The sequence below is a fragment of the Pan paniscus genome, chromosome X (assembly GCF_029289425.2).
Source record: "Pan paniscus chromosome X, NHGRI_mPanPan1-v2.0_pri, whole genome shotgun sequence".
In the NCBI taxonomy this organism is placed as follows: domain Eukaryota; kingdom Metazoa; phylum Chordata; class Mammalia; order Primates; family Hominidae; genus Pan; species Pan paniscus.
The window spans coordinates 21,536,901-21,562,046 of NC_073272.2; the positions used below are offsets into that span (position 1 = coordinate 21,536,901).

At 42.2% G+C, this 25,146-nt stretch overlaps 1 protein-coding gene across 15 annotated transcripts in view; it reads right to left on the reverse strand.

Annotated features, from left to right (window-relative positions):
* SH3KBP1 (SH3 domain containing kinase binding protein 1) overlaps window positions 1-25,146 on the reverse strand; it is a 357,317-nt gene that overhangs the window by 204,236 nt on the left and 127,935 nt on the right. For all 15 annotated transcript variants that reach the window (XM_034950171.4, XM_034950169.4, XM_034950170.4 and 12 more), the window contains one exon: window positions 12,091-12,214. In XM_034950171.4, the coding sequence (XP_034806062.1) occupies window positions 12,091-12,214 (124 nt within the window). The remainder of the gene's footprint in view (window positions 1-12,090; window positions 12,215-25,146) is intronic.

Sequence of the window (25,146 nt, forward strand, 5' to 3'; positions counted from 1 at the left end):
CTCATTTTTTTCTCAAGAAATGAACAATAGGATGCCACAGCCAGTTCTCTACCCTTCTCAAATCGATTATCTAATATTTGGGTCACCCTTAGCAAAACAGTGTCTTTTTGATCCCTCAGACCTACTATCTCCTAGGCAACTGATTGAATAAAGAAAAATATAAAGCTTTGCTGAGAAATATATAATTTTAAAGACTTGAATAAATGGAATAACACATCTTGTCCCTCAGCTGTGGGAAGGAGGTTAGTGGTAGGGGACATAAAAGACAAAGAGGCAGACAGACAGACATAGCATTTTAACCCCAATTTGTGTTGTATTTTTTAATAGCTTTATTGAGATATAATTTACATACCATAAAATTTACCCATTTCAAGTGTACAATTAAATGGATTTATGTATCTGCAGGATTGTACAGCCATGACAGCAGTGTAATTTTAGAACATTTCTATCACCCCAAAAAGAAACTTCACGCCCACCAAAAATCACTTTCCATTCCCACCTTCAGCTTTAGGCAAACACTAATCTACTTTCTATCTCTAGGGATTTGCTTATTCCGCACGTTCATATCAATGGAGTCATACAATATGCGGTCTTTTGTGACTGGCTTCTTTCACTTAGCATAATGTTTTCAAGGTTCATCCATATATGAGGACTTCATTCCTTCTTACGATACTCCATTTTGTGTATAGACCACATTTTGTTCAGCCATTCATCCACTGGTGGACATTTGGGTTGTTGCCACTGTTTGGCTATTATGAATAATGCTGCTATGAACATTCATGTACAGTTATGTGTGGACATATATGTTTTCATTTTTCTAGAGTCTGGAATACTGGGTCATATGGGTGACTGTTCTCCAAAGTGGCTGTACCATTTTACATTTCCACCAGCAGTGGGTGAGTTGTTCATACTATTCCCTTACAATCCTTTTAATTTCTCTTAAGATTGGTAGTGATGTTCGCTCTTTAATTCCTCATATAGTAACTGAAATCTTCTCTCCTTTTTTCTTGATCAGTGCAGATAAGGTTTATCAAGTTTGTTGATCATTTCTAAGGATCAACTATTTGTTTCATTGATTTTCTATAGTTTTTCGATTCTCTATTTCATTTATTTCCACTGTAACCTTTATCATTTCCTTCTTTCTGCTTGCTTTGAGTTTAGCTTGCTTTTCTTTTCTAGCTTCTTAAAGTAGAAAGTAGAAAGGCTATTAATTTGAGATCTGTCTTCTTTTTGTATATAGGCATTTGCAGCTGTCAGTTTCACTTGAAACACTGCTTTAGCTACAGGCAGTACATTTTTGTATGTCAAGTTTTCATTTTCATTAATTTCAAAGTATTTTAAAATTTCCCTTGTGAATTCTTCTTTGGCTCATTGGTTATTTAGGAGCATACTGCTTAATTTCTATGTAATTGTGAATTTCCCCAATTTCCTTCTATTGTTGATTTCTAATTTAATTCCATTGTGATTGGAGAACATACTTCGTATGATTTTAATCCTTCTAAATTTACTGAGACTCCTTTTTTTTTTTTTTTTTTTTGGGGGACGGATTCTTGCTCAGTCGCCCAGGCTGGAGTGCAGTGGCGCGATCTCGGCTCACTGCAAGCTCCGCCTCCCGGGTTCACGCCATTCTCCTGCCTCAGACTTTCAAGTAGCTGGGACTACGGGCGCCCGCCACCATGACCGGCTAATTTTTTTGTGTTTTTAATAAAGAGGGGGTTTCACTGTGTTAGCCAGGATGGTCTCAATCTCCTGACCTTGTGATCCACCCGCCTCGGCCTCCCAAAGTGCTGGAATTATAGGCGTGAGCCACCGCACCTGGCCACTGAGACTTCTTTTACAGCCTAGCATATGGTCCATCCTGGAGAAGGTGCCATGTGCATGTGATCACAGGTTGTTTCATGAAAACACGTTTTATTATTTTCCATAAATCTCTAATTCCTTCCCAATGCTCTGGGGTCTTACTAGCAGTTTACTACTTTTAATAGCAATTACTACTGTATTCAGTGAGTGACACCCTACCCCACTTCACTCTATTGCCTCCCTATCCCAAAACCTATTTTCTTTACTCATTTTTAATCTTCACAATTGCCCTGAAGGAATTAACAAGAGCATTTCCTTGTTTTACAAATGGGAAACTTGGAAACACAGGGGGAATCTGCAACTTGTCTAAAGTGCTGCAGAAGCTGTGCAGGTGCAGCAGGAGTGGTCTGGGTCCTCCCAACAGCCATCCTCCCTGCAATAAGGTCCTGCTGCCACTGAACCTATTGAGGTCTCCAGAGAAACACAAATGCGACAAGCACGCTAGTCCTCCTCAAATGCTCTTTTTCATGCACAGGCACATGCAGAGGAAGCTTCTGGCTGGTCTCTCTTTCCCTTCCTGGTTGAAACAATGAGGGCAGCCCACCTGGCACTGCAGCTGGGCCCGCTGTTGGCCTAATCATGAGTTAGGGAGGTGGGCCATGAAATGTCCTCATTGTTTGGGTACAACAGTCTTAAGGCTTCAGAAGCACAAAAAGCCAAGAATCCAAAGACTAAGCTGAGGCTGCACATGGCATCAGAGAGACCAGGCTGTGATGACAGATCAACAGATATAATTAGAAGAAAATGCCCCTTTTCCAGAGCTTACTGCAAGTGAATATAGCTGCTGTCCCCATATAATGCAACAAATGCAACCAGCACCTAAATATCATCTACCTCTAATTACTTTTTTTTTTTTTTGAGACGGGTTCTCGCTCTGTCACCCAGGCTGGAGTGCAGTGGTGCGATTTCAGCTCACTGCAACCTTCACTTCCGAGGCTCAGACAATCCTCCCACCTCAGCCTCCCAAGTGGCTGGGACTACATGCACACACTGCCATGCCCGGCTAATTTTTGTATTTTTTATAGAGACTATAAAACATCTCACCATGTTGCCCCGGCTGGTCTTGAACTCCTGGGCTTAAGAGATCCTCCAGCTTTGCCCTCCCAAAGTGTTAGGATTACAGGTGTAAGTCATCACACCTGGCCTGATTACCTTTCATTAATCTAGCAGTTCCCTACCCAGAAAAACTTCCCTTTGGAAAGGAGGCTCCCACGTGGGGCTTAGCCAAGGCCAGAGCCAAGGAGTGTCCTTTTCAATTCCCTGGGCAGAGGCTCCATGTTCGTTCGCCTGGGATGTCAATAAGTGGGTCCCTCTGTAACCTCTGTAACTCTGTGATTCCAGAATTCTAAAAAGGCAGGCTATGTGGTTTTTCCTCACAACCCCACATGTGGATTTATTACTTGAACTCAAATGCCAGCCTGTTTCACTAGTAGGGAGAGAAGAAGGCTCTTCTTTATAAACGTTCAGTGTTTTAATGGCATCGAGAAAAGCTAAGACTTCTGTCTTTCAGTCAAAGCAAGTAGAGAAGGCAATGAGACTATGTTGACTATGTAGAGACTGTCATCATAATAAAAACCACCTCTGGAATTGCAGGTTCCATCGTGATCCAAGTCCCAGGTAGACCTGAACACCCTGGCCTCACCAGTTGCTAGGTTGGGTCCCCTCAGCCTGCTTTTCACGCCAAAGCCCAGACTAGGACTTCCACTCATGTGTCTAAGCCTCATTCTTAGATACAAGGACCCAAGAAATGATCAGAGGGAAAATTCCCTTTCAGCTTGTCACTTGAAAAACTACCAAGAGGACTGGCTTTCAAGTTTCAGATTCAAAGAATGTTCTCCTAGCATCATCTAACTCATGTTTTTTGACAGCGCAGGCTTAAGAAGCCTCGCCAGTCATTTCTCTGAGTGCCAGCACCACCATCTCCACTCACTTACTCAAACATTTCCCATGAGAGGTGGAACCTGAAGATTATCTTGGGGATGCTTACAGAGCTCCTTGTCCTGTATCTTAAAGCCCGACATATCCCAAAGTGGAGTCTTAACTAGTATCCAATAACATGCAGTTCCATGATCAAAGATAAGCAGGTCTCCTTACCATAGGCCATCTGAGAGCCTGTACTATGCTAATGTGCTTGTCAGTCTCCAAGATGGTGTTAGTGCTGCAGCTGAAATTTGACGAGAGAGGCAATTTTCTCTCCCCGCTTGTCTGCCTGTCTCTCCCCGCATCCCTCCTTTGTGGAATAGTCAGAAGGGCTATAATTCCATACAACACACACTGAGAAATGCTGGGCTGGTTTCTATCTGAGCATGTCACGCTTGGTGCAAGGTCTCGTCACTAGTAGATGGAAATATACAATAGGACCCACTTTCACGACATGCCTCATACAAACGTGGGCACACTAAGATCCAACTCAGGCCTTGTGAAAATAAGCACCATATACAATGGTGCAATGTGATTGAACCCAAAGCTATCCTCAGAGCCTAGTGTACTGTGTGGAGCTTGCACAGTTCCAGCATTCTATACTGTGTGAATTATAAACTCCTCTGCAACATGAGCAAACTTCAGTGGGCACTGATTATACGGACTCTGACTTTTACAAAGGTACTTAAGGATTCATGTCAGCAATGCAAAAAAAAAAAAAAAGAAGTCAGACTTGGCCAGGCACAGTGGCTCACGCCTGTAATCCCAGCACTTTGGGAGGCCGAGGCTGGGGGATGACTTGAGGTCAGGAGTTCAAGACCAGCCTGACCAACATGGTGAAATCCCATCTCTACTAAAAATACAAAAATTGGCCGGGCATGGTGGCAGGTGCCTGTAGTCCCAGCTACTCAGGAGGCTGAGGCAGGAGAATGGCTTGAACCCGGGAGGCAAAAGTTGCAGTGAGCCGAGATCATGCCACTGTACTCCAGCCTAGGGAATAGAGCGAGACTCTGCCTCCAAGAAAAAAAAAAGACTTATATGTGCCTTATGCAGAGAGTTTGGAACTCTGAATGCATTATTCCCACAGAAGCAAAGTTATAAATGGTGATTAAGTTCCTAGACTGACCCACAATGCAGCTAAAATAAGTCACATCTGCAATATTATCAACAACTAAAAACTGAAAAATAATGAGAATAAAAGACATTTTTATTTATCAAAAATACTTATGCTCAGTGACATACCAAGCGGGGGCAGTCTGTGCCCAGGCAAGAAGGGGGCTGCCTGTAGAGAATTCACAAACAATAATGAAACAACAATGAAGCCAAAAAGTTAGTTGGCTTTTTACTTTCGCCACCTGCTGACAATTGAAAACAACATTGGTAATAAAATATTGCTCCTTTGAGGAAAAATGGGTTCAACAAAAAGTGAAGAAGTAGATAAGGGTACTTGGAGCTATTAAGGAGGAGATTTTGGCATACATACATACAGGGATTTCAGTGTGATTCTTTATTTTGTCCAAATTAATATCTATATCTAGAGTCATGCCTATGGGAGTCCTTTTTTTTTTTTAATCCTCATTAACAATAATCCTGGTCCATAGGGGTATCACAGATAGAACAAGGATCAGGACACAGATTGTATGAGTTCAAAGAGCAATTCTTAGGCGAAAAAGCAAAAGGGCTAAAAAAATCCATAAGTAATGTGAGAAGCCGTGGGTCTGGGATGGAACTGCACAAATAGTGAACACTGAGTCAGAGGAATCAAAGGCATCCTCCATCAAGATTCTCCCAAGGAGAAGGAAAAGGTGGGCAGAAAGAGGAGTTTCCTAGGAGAGCCACCAGGTGGAGCCACCACCACAAACCCACTTCATGGCTTGTCCTCTGGGTGGATTTGGGCGGACACCAGCAGGAGTATGGCGGGAGTCTTAAACCCATGACTAACCCATGGGAGACTCATTAGTGTTAATGCTTGAAATCAGAAGACACAGAGATAGAAAGGAGATTAAACATAACAGAAAAAAAAATCTAAAAACCGATTTTATCAATGACCCACACATAATCGCAACATGATGGCTATACCCTTCTATGTAGTTCTTACCATGCATTTCACCACCCCTCACTCTAGGCTCAATAGGTTCAGAAAATAACATGAAAAAGGGTAACACACACTCCAACATCAATTGCTGGTGCTAACAACGCAGTGTCCCAATAAAACTTGCCAGAAATGCAGTCAGGGATCAGTTAGTTTAAAAGACTTCTTTAAAGGCTCTTGACTCCAGAGCTTTTGAGAATGAAGGCCCACTGGAAAATAAGACTATAGATGCATATACAGATACATTCACACAGACGTATATATTACTGAATGACTATGTATCATATCTATCCCCATTCACTGCCAGATCGCCAGATTTTCATTTCCCCTGGGAAAGACCAGCTCAGGTGATAGCCAAGAGCTTCTACACAACAGTAATGTCTTCTGTTAACTCTTATTCTATCTGTCCATAAACACCAGCTCCTTAAGTCAAATAAACAGGCAATCTTGAAACTCAAAGAAAAGTCTGACCCCAAATGGCACATTTTCAGATTCCCAGTTAACTGGCGAGAATTCACATTTATTTCTCCAATAGAAAATTTGAAAGAAACAAAGTCTCATCTCTACAAACAAACCCCTAGATCTCACATTTACCTTAAACAACAAACCCACTGGCAAACCAAAGAGGTTGACGTTTTCTTTACTAAGGACATACTTCTTTCCATCCTTTGTTAACAGTTTCATTTCTGCCAAAGAGCTCACGGCCTATCAAGATCCACGCCACCGCCTTGGCGCCATGAGAAGCATTCCAGGCCCTCACACTAAAAGCTAGAAAAAACGTTTCCCCTTCAGGGGAAGTGGGGAAAGGACGGGCAGTCACTTAGATCTGTTTAGGGCTTGGAATGACCAGTGCTGAAACTATGAGAAGAAAGGTAAACATTAAGCAACATTCTTCTGACAGCTACAGGTAGCAGACCAAACTGGAGAGCCCTTCCATGTGGCAAACACGAGGTCCATGTTAATGTGGAAGAACTTCTGCCCTAACTTTTAAAGCAACAGTGTGTCACCAGAGGAAGAGCAGCCGTTGATCCCTCTGTTAAGGAAAACTTTTGAATGGAACCTGTCTGAAGGATTAAACACACCAGAAATGAACCCACAGAGCAATGTTCTACAATCAGTCATACCCACATATCAATTCAGAGAGCAACCCTCCCCCATCTTAACTTGAATCTCATGAGACAGACGATCTCACCTCGTAGCATCAGAGCTAGACCTGTTACAAATAACATCTTTTAAACTGTCAGATCTTTCAGCATTAATCTCTGGAAGGGGCAGTAAAATGCAAATGCATAAAAAACCTTAAATAAAGATGGTAAAAGCAGTTTATCTTTGGGAAGGCAGATGCCAAAGTAGCAGAGCGACTTAAAAAGATAACTATAAAATACATTTTGTATCAGGAGAGCATAATAATATAGCAAAAAATAGTAAATGTGCAAAATACAATAGAGACTTACCAAACACTGAATTCATGATAAACTGGAAATAGAAACAAGGACATATAAAGCCAACCAGAAACCCACGGAGTGGCTTCACATTCAGAATGACAGAAGTAAATACAAGACACATCCCCACCTTGCCATCAAAATGATATAAGAAACGTGCAGCACTTTCTCAACATTTCCCAAGGGATACAACAGACTGAGTTACTTGCAGGCAGGACTGGCTGGTGTTTTTCCAGTCTTTATCTGCCCCATCACCAAGCACAAGGGCAGGTGCATAGTAGGCATGCACTAAACATGTACTATTGAATGTTCATGGGTGTCTACCAAAAAGTGAGGAAGGAACAATGTCCAAAATTCCAGGCAACAGGAGAGGTTCAGAGAGAGGCAGAGATACATCTTCTCTGCATGCACTGTTAACAATGCAAACGAGAACCCTGAGATGGAACCTGGTCCTCACACGGGCCAGCAGGGTATTGATGACAGCCTGGATACTTAACTGATCACATGAATAAAGTTAGCCAGGAAATCCTTCTAAGGATCAAATAATTTTTTCTTTTTTTTGTTTTTTGTTTTTTGTTTTGAGATAGGGTCTCACTCTGACACCCAGGCTGGAGTGCAGTGGCGCTATCACAGCTCACTGCAGCCCCAACCTTCTGGGCTTAAGTGATTCTCCCACCTCAGCCTCTTGAGTAGCTAAGACTACAGGTGCATGCCACCACACCCAGCTAATTGTTTTATTTTTTTAGAGATGGGGTCTTGCTATGTTGCCCAGGCTGGTCTTGAGCTCCTGGGCTCAAGCAATCCTCTCACCTCAGCCTCCCAGAGTGCTGGGATTACAGGAATGAGTCAGTGTGCCCAGCTTGATTTTTTTATTTCATTTTTAATTCAAGTAGATAAGAGTCTATATTCAAATGGACAAAAATCCACTGTTCATTTTCAAGAACCTATTTAGGATATTTGCTAACTGTTCAAACTTCCGTTTTATTCAATTTTTCTTCTAAACTCAACATTTGAATGCGTTTTTTTTGTTTGTTTGTTTGTTTGTTTGTTTTTTGAGATGGAGTTTCACTCTTGTTGCCCAGGCTGGAGTGGCACAATCTCGGCATTTGAATGCTTTTTTTAAAAAGTCTCTATATATCAATGCTCCAATTTAGGAGGGCCCATCATTCTCTTTTATGGGTTTAATGATAGAAGAAACAAAAGAATAAATCATTCTTTGAAGAAAACATACAACTCTTTTCTGTCTGGTTCATCAAGAGAATGACATTTGGCTCCAAGTAAAGTTTTCACATTTTCTGGCTTAACTCATCAATATACTGGAGTCTGGGATAACTTCAGAACATACAACATCCATGCTGCAAGTTTAAATGAAAAACAACTTCTTATTCCTCAGGAAAGGCTTGTTTTAAACAGGAAGCTCTTTCACTGTGACTCAGGTAAGGACCACAGAAATGGCCAGAAGTGAGTGCAGACACAAGTGCCCCTAAGGTTCTAACGCCAGAATGTATAGCCAGTGGCTGCCAAGTCAGCTGGGAGGATGTACTTTCTCTCTCTCAATTCCAGTCACATCATCTTCTCAAATGAAAAGCCAGCCAGTCACAGTGGCTTATACCTGTAATCCCAGTGCTCTGGGAGGCTGGGGTAGGAGGCTTGCTTGAGCTCAGGCGTTCAAGACTAGCTAGGCAACATGGCAAAACCCCAGCTCTACGAAAAATCAGTAAATTAGCCAGGTGTGGTAGCTCGTACCTTGTAGTCCCAGCTACTCAGGAGGCTGAGGTGGGAGGATCACCTGAGCCTTGGGAGGTCGAGGCTGCAGTGAGCCATGATCGCGCCACTGCACTCCAGCCTGGATGTCAGAGTGAGAGCCTGGGTGTCAGAGTGAGACCCTGTTTCAAAAAAATAAAAAAGAAAGAAAGAAAGAAAAAAAAGCCCATGGAGTCATTCCAGTACCCCCTAAATCAACTCTGCAGACGTTTACAAACGTTAAAGCTGAAAAGTGAAACTAATCAGTCCCCAAACTAAGGTTTCCATAGCCCTGGCTTTTTCTCAAGGCTATGAATAGCTTCCTTCAAACCCAAGATGTCTTCTGACCTTATGCAGGTGTCTGGGGAGGGTGAGCTCATCCCACAATGTGAGGGACTACTACCTGTTTGCAGTTGCTGCAAAGTGAGGCATGTCACAAGACGCAAAAACAGCTGGACACAATTGGGAAAACTTCTTCAGCTAGGACTATCTCAAGTTCAGGACCCAATGAAGTGGTTCAGTTTCAGACTCATGATAGAAATAGATGTCAATCTTTCATTATTAAACCAACTTCAAGCATGTATCAAATGATAAGGTCCATATACAGAAAACAGTCATCTCATCTTTGATCAAGTTGAAGGAAGAGAACTTGTGTTCATTCTATTAAATTCTTACAAGGGTCCAAGACTGAATCACAAGGTGGACTCAACTCATATCCTCTAAGATCCCATGTTAGCCAATCAAAGCAGGCTGTTAATAAATCCTGAAAGCAACTTCCTTCCCTAATAGCCACAACAACAGTAATAGACCAAAACATCCGAAAGGTTGCTGGAGACAAAGCTCGATGATGGAAACAAAGGGGGAGGAGGCCCCTTCAGTCACTTATGGTAACTCATAAAACTTTAAAAATTAGTTGGACCGAAGTGTTTACAAGTAACTAGAATCATCCCACAGATTTAGCCTCTGATCCTTGTTTTAAGGGGGGAAAAAAGTGTTTTTTTCATTGATTTTGGGTGGGAAAAAAATGTAGCTTTTGAGCTCAGTACAATGAACTATTTATCTGGCCTGACAAGGCCAATCAATCTACCCCCGCTGTTTATTATAAGGGGTAGCAGAATACTGGTAGTCTTGACTGGTGGGGGAGGGCCAGAGGCAGCCCTGGGCCTGGTACACAATGCTTCCCTTCAGCTGGAAATTTATGTTAGGCCCAGGTGACCCAGGAGGTCAGGGTGAAGCCTCGGACAGAATGAAGATGATTTGTTATAGACTTCATATTTACAGAATGCCTCCATGTACTCAGGTCCCACAACCACCGGCAGACTCCACATATAAAATGCCTCAGAATGAAAGGTTGGCCATAACCAGGCTGCAGGTCCAAGGCAGAAAGCTTTCAAAATGGAATGTAAGGCAGTAAGCCATCCCTCTGCATTCCAATTTTTGGTGAATGAAAAATTCCATAGGGGAACTCAGAGGCCAGATTTTCAGTGGTGAAGAGATAATCATCTGAAAAATTCTATTCCTTCGTTGATTTAAAGTTCTCAGGTAATTTTACTAAACTCATCCAAATAATTACCTCAATTCCTTACCTTAATTAATTCCTTATCTTGTTAAATTAATTAATTACTTTAAATCTCTTATTGACTTGACAAAAACCATGGCTGGCCAAAGAGGCCTTGCCGCTGGTCAACATGCGTGCAATTGCCGTGCCCGCGGACCCAAGAGGCAGGTGGAGGAATGGGAGGGCTCCTTCTCATTGGTTTGAAAGTGCAGAAAGAACACACACTGAACTCTACCTCACCAAATCCAGTGAATGCAGGTCTCAGGAGTTTGAGAGCTTACTTGCAAGAATGCAGGAGGCACTTTTGGGCAAGACTGTAGTTTTACAGCAAGGGCACTTAATTCTTAAAATGGGAAATCCCCTGCTTTGGTAGGATGAATTTAACAAAACGAGAAAAGAAAGAAAATCCTAAAGCTGCTAACCAACATGGGCCTCCAGCCAATATTTGATCTGAATAATTCAAAAAGGGAAATGTAACCCAGGGCAGCTGGAGGCAGTAGAGGAAGAGACAGAAAGGAAGAGAGGCACAAAGCTATGATCAATGGGCAGTTTACTGGACAAATTCTTATCCTGTCTAAATTTTATGAAAGATTAGCTGTTCTTCCTCCCCATGGTTATATAAACTTGCCTTCTTTTTTTCTGGTTAATGGAACCCTTTGCTAATCTAGTTCCTGTGCCTGCTTTCAAACAGCTCTCTATTTCTCTTTAAGGAAGTAATAAGCCCACTAAAAGCTGGCAGCCAAGCGCTAACCTACAGGCATGCTCAGCATGTGCCCTGGCTGGTCCAAGGTCAGCAAAAACGGAGGGACCCTAGTGTGCTCACAGTATAAAATTGAGTGGGGTCGTCTCTGCAGTCTTCTATTCTCTCTCACATTATTTCAAACAATTATCACCAAGAGGGGATGGGAGAAAAAACAAAACTCCAACAAGCTGATACCTGAAAATCTGCCTTGAGGTCTCAAAAGAGAGAAAACAAGATTGTTAAAGGTCTTCTGGTCAGACAGATGTGTTAGCTATATCTTTGCACATTATGCCTCACAAACTCAGAGAGGCAGGGTCTGCGCTAGGGAGCCTAGCAGTTGGAGAGAGAAATAACTTGATAAGGTTTGCCTTAAATTAAAGGGAGAGTGCGGTCAGACACACTGCTCAGGCCTGCACCACAGCATTCTCTAAATTCACCTTTCATCCATAAAAATAGATATGAAAGTGAAATCTAAAGCCCCAGAAAAATCATCATTTACAAATGTAGTCTACTTTCCCACTGTCAAAAAATATTTTTATTAGTTCCCTTTATTACAGTTACTATACATATAGTCACTTGCCAAGTATGTATGTGTGTATCCAAAATATATACCAAAAACCAAAAGGACAAACTCTATTCAATTTTTCAGCAATATAAAGTTTGACACAGTTCACCAGAAGTTTCCAGCTTTTGTTTGTGTGCAGGGAGGGAACCTCTTTTTCCTTTTCCATACCTCTCTTATTGGTTCTTAAAATCGTTTCAGAAGACAGCAAAGAGTTTCCACTGGGCACTTCGTGCAGGGGCTTTTCTGGAGCTTTGTTGGTGAGAGGGTCTTTCTTCATCTCTTTCTTTATTTCCTGTGAGGACAGATAAAAGGAAAACAAGATTATAGTTTGAAACTTTAGAATGCCTCTTGGACTATCTTAAGCTTCATCTTTCTGGAAATGAACTATAGCAATGCCAACTTAGCATAACATCATGTTTTAAAAACACCATTTTCTATATCTTTGTAGTTTTCTTACATTTATTAGAAAAGCACCTGGTCCTATAAAGTGGAATAAGCCCCAGTATGGTGAGGCGACCTTATGTAACTATGGCCATTCCATGTGACTATAAAGAGAATCAATGAAACATAAAAGCCACCATACAGCTCTAAGTGACAGCCTGTTCTTGTTAAACAATGACAAGCTTTGGCCAAGCAGACTCACCCCCTTAAAAAGCCTTCTGATTTATCTTCTTCTCAACAGAGATTTAAAGAAGCATATTCCCAAATTACCATTGTGCTCACAAGGATACTAAACCCAAAAGAAGATGATTCTAATGCATTTACAGTCATCAAGTTCCTCTGGCTTTTCAACTCTTGACAAAGAAAAAAAATAAGGATGGCTTATCACTCTAGATCAGGGGTCAGCAAATGAAAGCTCACCACTCACTTTTGTAAAGAAAGTCTCATTAGAACACAACTATACTCATGCATTTAAGTATTTTGTACAGCTGCTTTCATGCTACACCAGCGGAACTGAGTAGCTGCAACAGAGATCAAAGTCTAAAATATCTGGCCCTTTACAGAAAAAGTTCGCTGACCCCTGCTCCAGGTAGACTCTTAATCAAAGCTCCATTAAGATCTAGATTTCTGAAATCTGATGGCTAATATAATTATTTCAAATTGCTTTAATAATTTACATAATTGTTTTAAAAAGCATTATTAGACCAAGATAATAGTGACTCACAAAGTATAAGTCTGTATACAGGAATTCCCCCCAAAGGAGTAAGGATTTTCTAGGCTTGTCTGAATCCATAATCACAGTAACTTGGGGAAAAGTGAAAGCTTAGGGGCTGACCCAAAGCATGGCTGAATGGCAGGAAGAGCTCAAAGATGAGGAATGCGCTCCTTAAAAAGAGCCCATGAGGTAAGAAATGGGGATGGGCTCCCCCCTGGAAGGAACAGAGATGCTAAATTAGGTAGAGGGCCATGATTAGGCCCGAGCAGAGGGCAGAGGCAGAAAGAAAGCAACAAAAGTTTGTCAAAACAATGCCACTCCCCGCAGCTTCCTGCACACTCAAGAGTGTGTTAGTTACCATATCCAATTCCCCAGTTGCTGGCTCTGTTCACAGCAGCCTCACCCTCTCTTCCTCCCTCACCAGGGCCCCACCGGAAACCAACAACTGGGGCTGGCACTTTGCTAGGTTGAGTGTTTCAACTGGCGTCCCAGAGGCCTAACTAGGCGAAGCTCAGCCCTAGCCCAACACCGGTACCTCTGCACACCACACAAAGCTGTGTGTGCTTGAATATATGTACACGGACACCTACCTCAGCAGCCCCAGCACCTGCTACAGCAGCAGTTGCTGGGGGTTCCTGTAGCCTCACAGGCAGATGGCATCAGGGGACAATCTGCAAACATTGCCCGCCTGAGCCACATGACAGGATGCTAACTTGGTGATGGCTGCCAGCCTGCTATGGCTCTGAAAGTAAAGACAACAAGCCACCAAGTGGGCTCATTTCCTCACCGGTTGCTTCTTTGGGGGAAGAACAGTTGCTCAAAACTCATTTTCCATCGCAGTGTGGGTATGACTGTGCACGCGCAAATTCCCCACCTAGACACAACGTGATGCAGTAACACAACAGAGCACAACACCCAACTTTGCCAAGGAGTAACTCAGAGAAAGTCAGTGGGTTGAGGACGACATAGCAAGTGTCTACTTAGCACTAACTGCTAATGGCATGCAGCCGGGGAAGGGTGGGAGAAGCAGCGCCAGCATTGTGAGGCTGGGGTGGTCCCTGGAGAAAGCCTCAGAAGCCATGGTTCTCAAGAAGGCTCACCCCTACTCCCCAATGCTTCAGGGCAGCACGTGGGGAGCAGCTGGCTAGGAAGGACTGGGTGTGATCAAGAGCAGGTGCTGAAGGGCTGAGAAACTGGCACCAGGAGAGAGGCTGGCCCATAAATTCCAGACTCCATTGTTCCCCCAGTAATTGTTCACATTTGCCAAATAGAGAAGCTGAATGATGAGTGAATTGCTTAAGTTGCTTCTTTAGGTGGAAGCAGGGAGGAGACAAAACCTAAAATATGTCTTGCATTTTTTTCAGAGAAACCAATCGGACACATGGCCGTGGCAGTTAATTCTATAGGCTCCCCACCCGGATAACACCCAAGCTCAGTGCAGCCCCACCCAAAGTCAATACCTTTTCTCCAACCTGCCCCTTCTCCCAGGAAAGGGCAGCCTGTCTTCTTTGGTACCCCATCATCCACCCAATTACCCAGAGTAGAAAATTCAGTATTATCCCCCTATCTAAGCAGTCGCCCAGTCTGGCTGCATCTACTTTCTCAATCTGTTTCTTTTTTGTCCTCCTGTAGTATCTTAAAAACATAAAGGGAAAAAAATATAAATGCCAAGCAAAGGACTTGAATAGACATTTCTCCAAAGAAAACATACAAGTGGCTAATGAGCATGTGACAAGATGTTCAACATCATTAGTCATTAGGGAAATGCAAATGAAAACCACAATGAAATACCCTTTCGTACCTACTAGGATGGCTAGAATTTTAAAAGAAAACAAGTGTTGATGAGGATGTGGAGAAACTGGAATCTTTGTATATTGCTAATGGGAATGTAAAATAGGGCAGCTCCTGTGGAAAACAGTATGGCAGCTCCTTAGAAAGTTAAATATAGAATTACCATATGATCCAGCAATTCCACTTCTAGGTATATACTCAAAAGCATTGAAAGCAGGGACCCCAGCAGAATTGAAAGCTTTGCCCCTAAGGCAAACTTGTATGCCAGTGTTTACTGCAACTTTATACATAATAGCCAAAAGAAGGAAATAACCCAAGTGTCCATTAAGAGATGAATGGATAAACAAGATATGGTATATCCACAAAATGGAATATTATACAGCCTGAAAAAGGAATAAAGTTCTGATACATGCTACAACATGGATGAACCTGGAAAACATTATGCTAAGTGAAATAAAACACACAAAGGGATAAACATTGTATGAGTCCACTTATGTGAAATATCTAGAATAGGCAAATTCATAGAGATAGAAAGTAGATTAGAGGTTACCTGAAAGGTTGGGAGAGGCAGAATGGGAAGTTACTGTTTGATAGTTAAAGGGTTCTCTTAGGAGTAGTGAAAATGTTTTGGACATAGATAGTACGGATAGTTGCACAACATTCTAATGTAATTAATGCTACTGACTGTACACTTAAAATAACTAAAATGGTAAATTTTATGTTACATATATTACCACAATAAAATGAATAGAAGACTCCCACATGAATAGCAGCTAACATCTGAGTGCTTACCATGTGCCAAACCCTGCTCTAAGAGCTTCGCCTGGACTACAACTTTTAATCTACACTATAGCCCTACTCAGACACCCACACAAGACCCAGGGGGCTAAGCAAACTTGCTCAAGGTCAAACAAGTAGGAGCCAGGATTGGAACTCAACCTGTCTAGCTTCAGAGCTCATCTCTCTCATTTTTTTTTTCTTTTGAGACAGTCTCACTCTGTTGCCCAGGCTGGAGTACAATGGCGTGATCTCAGTTCACTGCAACCTCCACTTCCGGGTTCAGGCAATGGTCATGTCTCAGCCTCCCGAATAGCTGGGATTACAGGCACGTGCCACCTCACCCGGCTAATTTTTGTATTTTTCAGTAGAGACAGAGTTTCGCCATGTTGGCCAGACTGGTCTCAAGCTCCTGACCTCAAGTAATCTGCCCACCTTGGCCTCCCAAAATGCTGGGATTACAGGCAAGAGCTCATCTCTTAACCACTCTTTCCTGGAGTACTGCCTGGATTATAATCATGTCTTCCTGCCTCCAATCTCTCCCCTCCCAGTTTAGCCTCTGCAAAATGGACACTCAAATGTCTGTTGTTCTTGTCAGTCCCTACAGAAATCTCCAGTTACTTCCAAAAGACCACAGGACAAGCTTTCATTCAAACACTTTTCAAATTGAACGGCAAACCACAAGTCTCTGTGTACTTGCTTCTGACTAAAAATATGTGACATGCATGCTGACCCCACAGAACCAATTACCACGCAAATATAAGTTGGGGGATGGTGCACTGCTTGGACAACACCTTATGTTCACAGAATCCTGACGTCATGGATTCCTATCCACAGGCTCTAAAAATAGGTGATGATGCTAGCAATAATACAACTGTACACTGGCAAAGGCTTATAAATTAAAGTGCTTTAGCAGCTATTTTTTCACTTGTTCCTAACAACAACACTGTCAGGAAAAAAAAAAAAAAACTGATTTTGCCAAACATATATTTTTATACATAAGAATAGTGAGACCCAGTCAGAGAAGATGCAAGATCAGATGAAGGCCACAAAGCTAGCAAGGGGCAGAGCTGGCCATGAAACCAAACTCTGAGCCTTCTAGGCAGAGCTCTCCTAGTACATCTCACCTCCTAAGAAGAACCAGTGGCATGACTATAGGAGGGAGACTCAAAACCACTCAGCCTGTGGCTCCAGTGGAAACCTTAGCTTCCCTCCACAATTAAGTGATGTAACAGATCACCTTACCTATAAAGCCCAAGACTATTGAGGCCCAAATCTTTGAAGTCCCTTATTATCCATCCACATAGAAGAGCTCCTTCCTGCAGAGGAGGGTTGGCTTGGAACTAGAGCAACTCCTGCCTCTGTATAGCTGCCAACAGCCAAGTACCTGGAGCTCTCCGAGGTTCTGATCCAGGTCATGGGACTCTGGATTTCCTGGGACTGGGGGTTCCTAGACCCCGGTCTTTAATTGCAACTTTCTGACCATCAGGCCCGTGTTTTTTTGCCATTTGTTAAGAACCTGGGTCCTATAATCTCAGTAGTAGAGGCCACACCCTGGACCAGAATTACAGGCCATGAGGGCTCATGGAAATGCATACATAACTGCCCACATATATAAATCAGCAATGATTTTGCTTGCTTAAAGACAATATAGAACAGACAGGGTATCAGCAAACCTCTTCAGAAAGCAAAGGAAACCCAGCTTCTCTTTATCTCAGATCTGATCTCTTTACAATGGAAACTCAGCATGTACAATAAAACCGAGGCCATCAATAAGGTATCAATGCTGCAAAGGACACTTCAGCTGTGTCACAAGGACCACTTGAGAAAAGGAAGAGAACTCACACCGTTCCCTTCCCAAAAGCACTGTACCAAACAGAGCCTGGGATGGCTCACCCACATTCAGAGACCAAAAAGCCAGAATAATGCCACTCTGGCAAAAATTCACGACACATTCAGCGGCCTGCAAACAGCAGCCTCACCGGGCAAACAGATGATGTGCATGCAAGTGCGAGCTATGCTAGGATGGTCTGCTTTCTGATAAGCTGCGTTGCCTGGATCTGGCTGGCTGCTGAGCCAAGTTGGCTACCTCTTTTCTCTTCTCCCTCACCATCCGTTTCATACTTTACAGGTACTGGTGAGTTGGCTGGGTTCAGTGTTAACTCCTTTAAATTAACTGGTCAGTCTGTAACCAAAATACTACACAGTAAAATACCAAAATATGATCAGTTTGGGGGCCCCTCCCTCCTTTCATCCTTTACTTCTTTCACCATTCATAACACAGTTTAAGGCACAGGCTTCACAATGAATGGAGAATAATGCTGTGCATCAGAAAACCAGAACTAGTACTGACGTCATCATTTATCTGAGGTGTGACCTTGGGGGCAACACTTAAAGTCTCTATGCAGCCCTTTTGTCATCTGTAAAAGAGGTCTAACAACAAACACACCATCCGAGAGATGTCTTCAGGATCAAAGAGTGAATTAGAGAGTAGTATACAAATTGATTATCTACTCTCATTATTAAATAGCAAATACTATTTTAAAAAGAACTATACATAACACAGATGAAATTCACAGTCATAATGTTGAATGACAGAAGCCAGACATAAAAGATTATGTACTGTATGATTCCAATTATGTGAAACCCAACAACAGGCAAAATTAATCATTGGTGAGAGATCTCAGAACAGCAGTTACACTTGGGGAGGTGTACCAGGGAGTCTCCTGGGAGGATGAAAATGTCCTATAACGAGGTCTGGGTGGTGGTTACACAGGTGTACATAGACCAAAATATTCATTGAACTGTACTTCTAAGACCTCTGCACTTCACTGCGTGCAATTTCAATTTAAAAGAACACCACAAATGCTTAAACTGAAAGAAGACAGATTCTTTTAAATTGAAATGTGTTGATATTTTGTCCTAGGAGGTCAGAAATACACAAAGCTAGTGCTTGGGTATTTTAATGTTCATCTCAGGTGGTGAGATGTTTTCTGGGATCAACATCAATGGGGCAGGTGGTCGGAATGTGCCAGATGCACCCTATGGAGTGGGTGAGCCATGCGTGTCTCATCTCACCTACCCAATCAGATGAATGGATCTGTTCCCAAGAGGGCATCCTTGTTCTCCACCTCAGCTGTTTTCCCCCTATCTTGCCAGATTTCTCTCTCTCCTGTCACCAACAGTATTGGCACACAGAGCAGGCTGGTGCCACGGACACCAGGGAAAGCTGGGCACCACCCTGACCTGCCCAGAATGCTGGTCCTGGTACTTCTCTCTGCATTTGAAGAGCTCAGTGAGGTTGGGCAGAGCCCCCTTGGCTTAGGGTGGAAGCAGGGCAGGGGAAACAGACATCATTCATCAGCCTGCCCTCAGTCCTGCTCTATTTCTTTCTGCAGGAAAGGCTTCCTTTAGACCCAGACGTGGCTGCGGGATCACAGCTGTGCACCCTGCACTAGTTCATAGAAAACCATTTTGCAAAATTACCACTGGCAGGAGATTTTTAAAAATCACTAAAAACAAACACTTTTACCAAGTCTACTGATCAAGACAGCTTTGAATAGACACAGAATCCTAGAATAGCACATTGTTCCCCAACATGCATATCTCTCCCCTGACCCCACCCCGCCCCACACAAAAGGCAAGTTTGAGGAACAGCTGCCCCGTGAGTACGTTCCCTTCGTGCAGAGACTGTGCCTTCCCAGTATTTGGCTCTCTTCACAAAAGGCTGGTCTGTCTCAGAACACCTGGGTAGACACAGCAAGTATTCTGAGAATATGGCAGACTACCAAGGGGAGCTTCAGCTGTAGCTTTAAGATTCTGTTTCTTTAAAAAATATATCTGATTACCACAATAAAAGAAAATACCCATGCTATCAAACCACCAAGTGCACCAACTTCATTAGAACTGTAAAGAAGAAAAAAAACATAAAGTAAATATGGCAAAATATGAGGATCTAATAAAGCAAGGGTGATGGGCACATAGGTATTTGTTATATGCTTTACATATTTCATAATTTGCCCTAAAATTACATAGCGAAACCACGTTGATGTCTCACACCACAATGGCTTTCTCATACTTACAAAATATGCTGATGCTCAGAAAAGTGCTTTGATATATACTCATAAATATTCTGATGGTATTTTCAGCTCAAAGCTAACAAGGAAATTTCAAGAAATGTAACAGGTCTATTACCATGTTCTATGTCAATCTTTAACTGCATATTTGCAATATCATATACTTGCAGTATTATCTCCCAAGAATCACTCATAACACGAATAAGAAAATAACAAGAACATGAGAACAAGGGCAAGAAGCTCTTGACCTTCAGGAAAGGGATGAACACTATAAAGACCACAACAAGTAACAGATACTGGACAAAAATGAGAAGGACTACTTTTGTGTCCCAAAGAGGTAATGTTGCTTCCTGATGTACAGTGTAATTACTTGCATGACAGTTGGTGCCTTTATGTCATGTCACCCCGCTAAACATCTAGATTATTACCACTGGATCAAAGGGTGTCAATATCAACCAGTTGTTTGGACACTTAAAAATATCTATCAGATGAATGACCAATTTAGTAGAGTGTTATGGGCAAGATGGCTGTCTACAGATGAAGTAGAGTATTTTCTTTCTTTTGGTGGGGCGTAGGGAGGAGTCTTGCTCTGTCATAATCTCTGCCTCTTGGGTTCAAGCGATTCTCCTGTCTCAGTCTGCCTAGTAGCTGGGATTACAGGCACCCATCACCAACATCCAGATAATTTTTGTATTTTTAGTAAAGACCCAGTTTCACCATGTTGACCAGGCTGGTCTCGAATTCCTGACCTCAAGTGATCAGAGGCAGAATATTCTCAATTGAGCCCAAAGCTGCAACAACATGGAGATCTGTATCATCCCTATAAAGATACGGCTGGATCACCATCAACTTCTCACCTTAAAAGATGCAGATCAGGCTTAGGAGCAGAGGGGAGAAGATGATACAGTAAGAAAATTCATGTAGTCCCTAACTTTTTTAAAAAAACAAGTAATACTTATTTCTTTATTTAACTGGGAATATTAGACATTCAAAATGAATTTACTCATTTAAAAATTAAACCTTTAAAGCACTAGAAGAAAATAAAGAATGTTTCTACAATCTCAGAAAGGCAAAGATAATTTAACACTCTGACACAGAATTTAGAAGCCGGAAAAGAAAGGGTCAATAAATTACAGAATGGCAGGCACGGTGGCTCATGTCTGTAATCCCAGCACTTTGGGAGGCCAGGCAGGCGGATCACGAGGTCAGGAGTTTGAGACCAGCCTGGCCAACATGGTGAAACCCTGCCTCTACTAAAGATACAAAAAATTATCAGGGTGTGGTGGCCCGTGCCTGTAATCCCAGCTACTTAGGAGGCAGAGGCAGGAGCATCGCTTGAACCCAGGAGGCGGAGGTTGCAATGAGCCAAGATTGCGCCATCGGACTCCAGCCTGGGCGACAGGGCGAGACTCTGTCTCAAAATAAATAAATAAATAAAAATAAATTACAGAAAACTAAGAATATAACATAGCAAACAACAACAACAACAAAATTCATCAACGAAGACAAAAGACAAACTGGGGGAATGTTGCCTCTTCTATAAAGAGAGCTCCTTCTACAAAGTATCAGCAAAAGATCAATAACCCAACAAAAAAATAGCAAAGGACAGGTCACATAAAAAAGAAAAAAATGACTCAAACATACAACAAGATGCTTAACTGCATTCACGATGAGAGAAGAGAGACAGACCCTCTCATATTGTTTTATACTGTTTTATACTCAGAAAAAGAAAGAGAAGCGAAACTAAAGGCAGGTAGCCTGGCGCCTAGGAACCAGACCTGAAACTAGGCCTGGGCCTGCCTGACCTAAGCCTGGTAGTTAAAGATCAACCCCTGACCTAACCGGTTATGTTATCTATAGATTCCAGACATTGTATAAAAAGGCATTGTAAAAATCCCTGTCCTGTTCTGTTTCGTTCTGATTACTGCTGCATGCAGTCCCCAGTCACGTACCCCCTGCTTGCTCAAATCGATCATGACCCTCTCACGCAGACCCCCTTAGAGTTGTGAGCCCTTAAAAGGGACAGGAATTGCTCACTCGGGGAGCTCGGCTCTTGAGACAGGAGTCTTGCCGATGCTCCAGGCCGAATAAACCACTTCCTTCTTTAACTCGGTGTCTGAGGAGTTTTGTCTGCGGCTTGTCCTGCTACAACGAGAGAAATGAAAATTACAGTGGTATTCCTGTACAACGGTGCCTGACAGTGCTCAGTACACAGAAGGACCCTGTATCATTCCGGCTATTTTCTCATACCTAGAATTGTAGCATTTACATACTATATTATAATAATGTTTACATGTGTCCTCGCACTAGAATCTGGCTCTCTCAGAATACTGTCTGTTTTCACAGCATGTGGCGTAGTGCCTGGCACACAGCTGGTTCTCTCAAAGAATGGGGGCTATGAGGACCCCAAGAACAAATCTCTCCAGAATTTGACAGTTTAGGGAGGGATGTACCTAATTTTTAAATTACAATGAGATATTTTTATCTGTCAGATTGTCAACAATTAAAAAAATTGATAATGTCAGCAAGGGTGTAGGGAAAGAGAGCCTCACATACTTTCTAAGTAGAGTATAAATTGATAAATAAATTTGTACAGCCTCTGTGGGAAGCAACTTGACAACTGTCTATCAAAAATTTAAATGTCTGTGCCTTTTGACTCAGTATTTCTACTCCTAGGAATTTAAACTACAAATATACACGTGCAAAACAGCATATGTACAAGATTAATCGTTATGCCATTGCTTAAATTAGCAAAAGACTGAAAGAACATAAATGTGTATCAGTAGAGAGCAGCTGATGAATGGCCATAAATCAATCCCATGCAACTCTCTCCAAGACTGAAGTCAGTCTGTATGTACCAAGAAAGACAATCACCAAGACATGTTGCTAGGTTAAAAAAAAAAAAAAAAAGCCCAACGTATGCTAGCATTTGTGTACATTTGTATGTACGCCTCTGTGTGTAATACAGAAGCCACACACAATAAACTGATAACTGAGGCTGCCTCCAGGGAGGGGAACCAGGTGGCCGAGGGACAGAGAAAGCATATATTTTGTCCCTTTTAGCTGGCACCATATGCCTGTGTTAGCTATTCAAAATTTTAATTAACTTAAACATTGAGTAATTGAAATATGTTTACTATTTCCTGATCATTAAACTATTGACTGCTTTTTTTTTTTTTTTTTTTTTTGCAAACAAGTGTGAACGGAAAATAAATCCTGGGGTCCCAAAATCACTAAGCTAAAGGAAAAAGTCAAGCTGGGAACTGGGTCACGCAAACCTGCCTCCCCTTTTGGTTCCTGAATACAATGGCTACAAGATGAAAAACTACATGCCTACCCCATATTTTACCCACAAGGAAATTCCTAGTGAGCTCCAAGGTCTTTACCCTAAGGTGTTTCTCTTAAGATTTCACCATGGCAATGTAAATTGATAGCTTATCTTTACAGGTGCAGTTGTCCCCTGCTCACCAGACACAAATGCATATCTGATTGTTCTCCTGCCCCATTTTGTCTATGTTATCTTATGTAAAAACACAGATTCCCTGCATTTTTCCTCTGCCCCATTTGTCTATATTATCTTATGTCAAAAAAAAAAAAGCAGATTCACCGAGCCAGACAAAGACATGAATAACTATTTTTCCCTACCCGCCTCTTATGTGAAAATTGTATACTTCTCAATATCCCACCCTTTCCCCTTTAAATTTGGAGCGCTCAAAATCATCTTCAGAGAAAGGCATAGCACCTGTCTCCCGGGCGTGCGTCCTTAACTTTGGCAAATAAACTTCCTAAAATGATTGAGACTTGTCTCATCATTTTTCTTGATTGACACAAGGAAGAAGTTGACACTGCCCCCAATAAGAGTTTAGCTATATAATTTCCACTACTGATTTTAAAGATCCAACAGTGTATGCTAACATACACAAAAGATTTACAGAAAGCTCTCCAGTCCATACGTTTCATTAAGCAGGGGAGATAGGAAAGCTAAGATGTGGGGAAAATCAGGCAAAACCCAATAATCAATGTTTTTTTTTCAGTCATGTGATATAAAGTTCAAGATTCAAGGCCGGGGGCAGTGGCTCACACCTGTAATCCCAGCACTCTGAGAGGCCAAGGTGGGCGGATCACCTGAGGGCAGGAGTTCGAGACCAGCCTGGCCAACATGGTGAAACTCCGCCTCTACTAAAAATACAAAAAAAGTAGCCAGATGTGGTGGCACGTGCCTGTAATCCCAGCTACTCGGGAGGCTGAGGCAGGAGAATCACTTGAACCCTGGAAGCGGAGGTTGCAGTGAACTGATATCGCACCACTGAACTCCGGCCTGGGCCACAGAGTGAGACTTCGTTTCAAAAAAAAAAAAAAAAAAAAAAAGATTCTTGAAATGCAAGAATAACTAAGGGCATGACAATCAAGAAAAATAAAATGCATATAAAGAGGCAACATTAAATCTTATTGATGATAGTTTTATCATGGGTAGGATCCAGCTTTCTTTGGTGCCCAGAGTACAAGTAAAAAGAGCTAAACAGTTTGGCTAATTATGCTCCAAAAGGTTAATTACACGATCTCAAATTGAGTCCCCTAAGGGATGGGCATTTTTCCCATCAAAGTCTCCTCTGGAAAAATTTTAAAATGTTTCTCACTACATCATACCTAGTCCATGAAACAGTACCCCCAACACAGGAACTGTTAAATCACGTGCTAGATAAAAAGCTTGCTCTTGGAGGAGAAAAAAAGAGGAAGCAACATCCAAGGTCCAAGGGCCATTTCTGCCGTCTTTTTAACAGCTTTGATGATGAGTAAGAGCCTGTCACACACCCCTGGGCTATAAGCATGGGTCCTTATGTCTAGCCCCAAGAGTCAGGAATAGGCCTCATTCAGTCTTTCACTCCCAGGCATTCAATGAATGTTAGCCATTATCATTAGTTCTATCATTCTTTTAACGGTGTGCCAACATAAATGAAAGCATTTATAGTCACAATTGCTTCCAAGACTAATAGTCTAACAGAAAAAAATTTAAGTGCACTAGGATATTTTAAATAGAAAAAGAAACAGAATTGCATCTTCATTTCCCTATGTCTTATGGAATTAGCTCGCCATTATGAAGAATATACCATGAACAAGGTACTTTTCTAAGGCTTTACATGGGATAACACATTTAATGCTCACAACCACATTAAGAGATAGGGGCCATTATTATTTGTATTTGACAGATAGGGGAAAGTAGGTCCCAAGAGGGGATGAAAACACAGGCAAGAAGGGGCTGGGTGAGGAATGACCCCGTGTGGTCCTATGGCCATGTCCCCATTCCTTCACTCCCTAAGACCATTCTTGCTCTGAAAGGCCAGCCTCCAGAAACTGCCATTTAAAACAGGAGGGACAAGGAAAATGACTTTAGTATAAACTTTTGGCAGTGACCAGCACGAGGGC